At 46.9% G+C, this 1757-nt stretch overlaps 1 protein-coding gene across 1 annotated transcript in view; it reads left to right on the forward strand.

Moving 5' to 3' along the window:
* Positions 1-1757, forward strand: part of LOC106511408 (high affinity immunoglobulin gamma Fc receptor I) — a gene marked incomplete at both ends in the record, with an annotated part of 2655 nt that continues 898 nt past the window's right edge. Inside the window, 1 exon segment of the mRNA XM_014000169.1 lies at positions 1-207. Within this exon segment, the coding sequence (XP_013855623.1) occupies positions 1-207 (207 nt within the window).

The following is a 1757-nucleotide window of genomic DNA, read 5'->3' on the forward strand; positions in this document are numbered from 1 at the left end:
ACCTGACTCTCTGGTGTACCAACAAGAAAACTGATCTGAAACACATCAGTGATTTCTACAAAGATGGTGTACTTCTCAGCACGGGCTATGGAAACAACTTCATCATCCAAAATGTCTCCAAGTCTGATGAAGGACGTTACAAGTGCAGCATCTCTGGAGAAGGAGAATCTGCAGAAAGCTGGCTGATTGTTTCCAAACAAGAAAAAGGTAAAAAAGAGTCTTTATTTGTTTTTGCTGTTTGACACCAGTAATTATTTAGGGGTTGAAATTATGTTTGTTTTCCATCCATCCATCCATCCATCCATCCATCCATCCATCCATCCTCTTCTGCTCATTCTAACTTGGGTCAGGGGCAGCAGTTTGAAAAGACCTCTCTTTCCCCATCCACCTCTTCCAACTCCTCTGGGAGAACTCCAAGACATTCCCTGGCCAGTCAAGAGACACAGTCTATCCAGTGTGTCCTGGGTCTTCCCCAGGGTCTCTTTCCAGTCAGACATGCCTGAAGCAGGAGGCATCCTAACCAGATGCCCAAACTACCTCAACTGGCTCCCCTTGACGTGGAGGATCAGCAACTCTGCTCTGAGACTTTTCACTTTTCACTCTGAAACTTTTCACCCTATCTCTAAGGGAGAGACCAGACACCCTGCAGAGGAAACTCATCTATGGCTTGTATTCGTAATCTCATTCTTTTGGACACTACCCAAGATTCGAGGCCATAGGTGAGGGCAGGAACGTATGAAACAGAGAGTTTCTCCTTTCAGCTCCCTGTTCACCACAACAGACCGATACAGAGTCTGCAAAACAGCAGAAACTGCACTGATCTGTCTATGAGTCTCACACTTCATTCTTCCCTCACTCATGAACAAAACSCCAAGACACTTGACCTTCACTTGAGGCAAAATCTCACCCCAAACACAAAGAGAGCAATCCACCCTTTTCTGACTGAGGACCATGGACTCAGATTTGGAGGTTTTATAGTCCTCATCCCAGATGCTTCACACTAAGCTGTGAGCCACTCCAGTAAGAGCTGGAGATCACGGCACGATGACGCCAACAGAACCACATCATCTGCAAACAGCAGAGATGGAATCCTGAGGCCACCAAATCTGACTCTCTCCGCCCCCTAACTGCACCGAGAAATTCTGTCCATGTAAGTTATGAACAGAAATTGTGACAACGGGCAACCCTGGAGTCCAACTCCCACTCTCAAAGGGTCCAACATACTGCTGGCGATGAACCGAACTCGAACCGCTTGTATAGGAACTGAATGGGCTGTAACATCAGACCCACAATCCCATACTTGTGTAGCACCCCCATGACTTCTCCAAGTCTACAATACACATGTAGAGAGACAAACTCCCAAGATCCCTTGAGGTCACTAGTGGGGTTAAAAACCTGGTCCAGAGTTCCACGGCCAGGACAGAACCCACAATATTCCTCCTGAATCTCAGGTTCGAACATCAATCAGACTCTTTCTCCTGTACTCCTGAAAAAACCTTACTGAATAGGCTAAGGAGAGTGATACCCCTGTCATTAGAGAAGACCTTCTGATCTCCCATTTCGAAAAGGGGAACCACTACCCCAGAGGCACTGCCACCAATGTCCATGTGATGTTGCAAAAGCGTGTCAACCAGGACAGTTTTATAACATCCAGAGTCTTGAAGAAATGAGGGTGAATCTCATCCACTCCTGGAGCCCTGCTACCATGGAGCTTTTTAACTACCTCTGCAACTTCAGCTCCAGTTATGGACGGACCA

This window comes from Austrofundulus limnaeus, unplaced genomic scaffold (genome assembly GCF_001266775.1).
Source record: "Austrofundulus limnaeus strain Quisiro unplaced genomic scaffold, Austrofundulus_limnaeus-1.0 Scaffold2763, whole genome shotgun sequence".
NCBI lineage: Eukaryota > Metazoa > Chordata > Actinopteri > Cyprinodontiformes > Rivulidae > Austrofundulus > Austrofundulus limnaeus.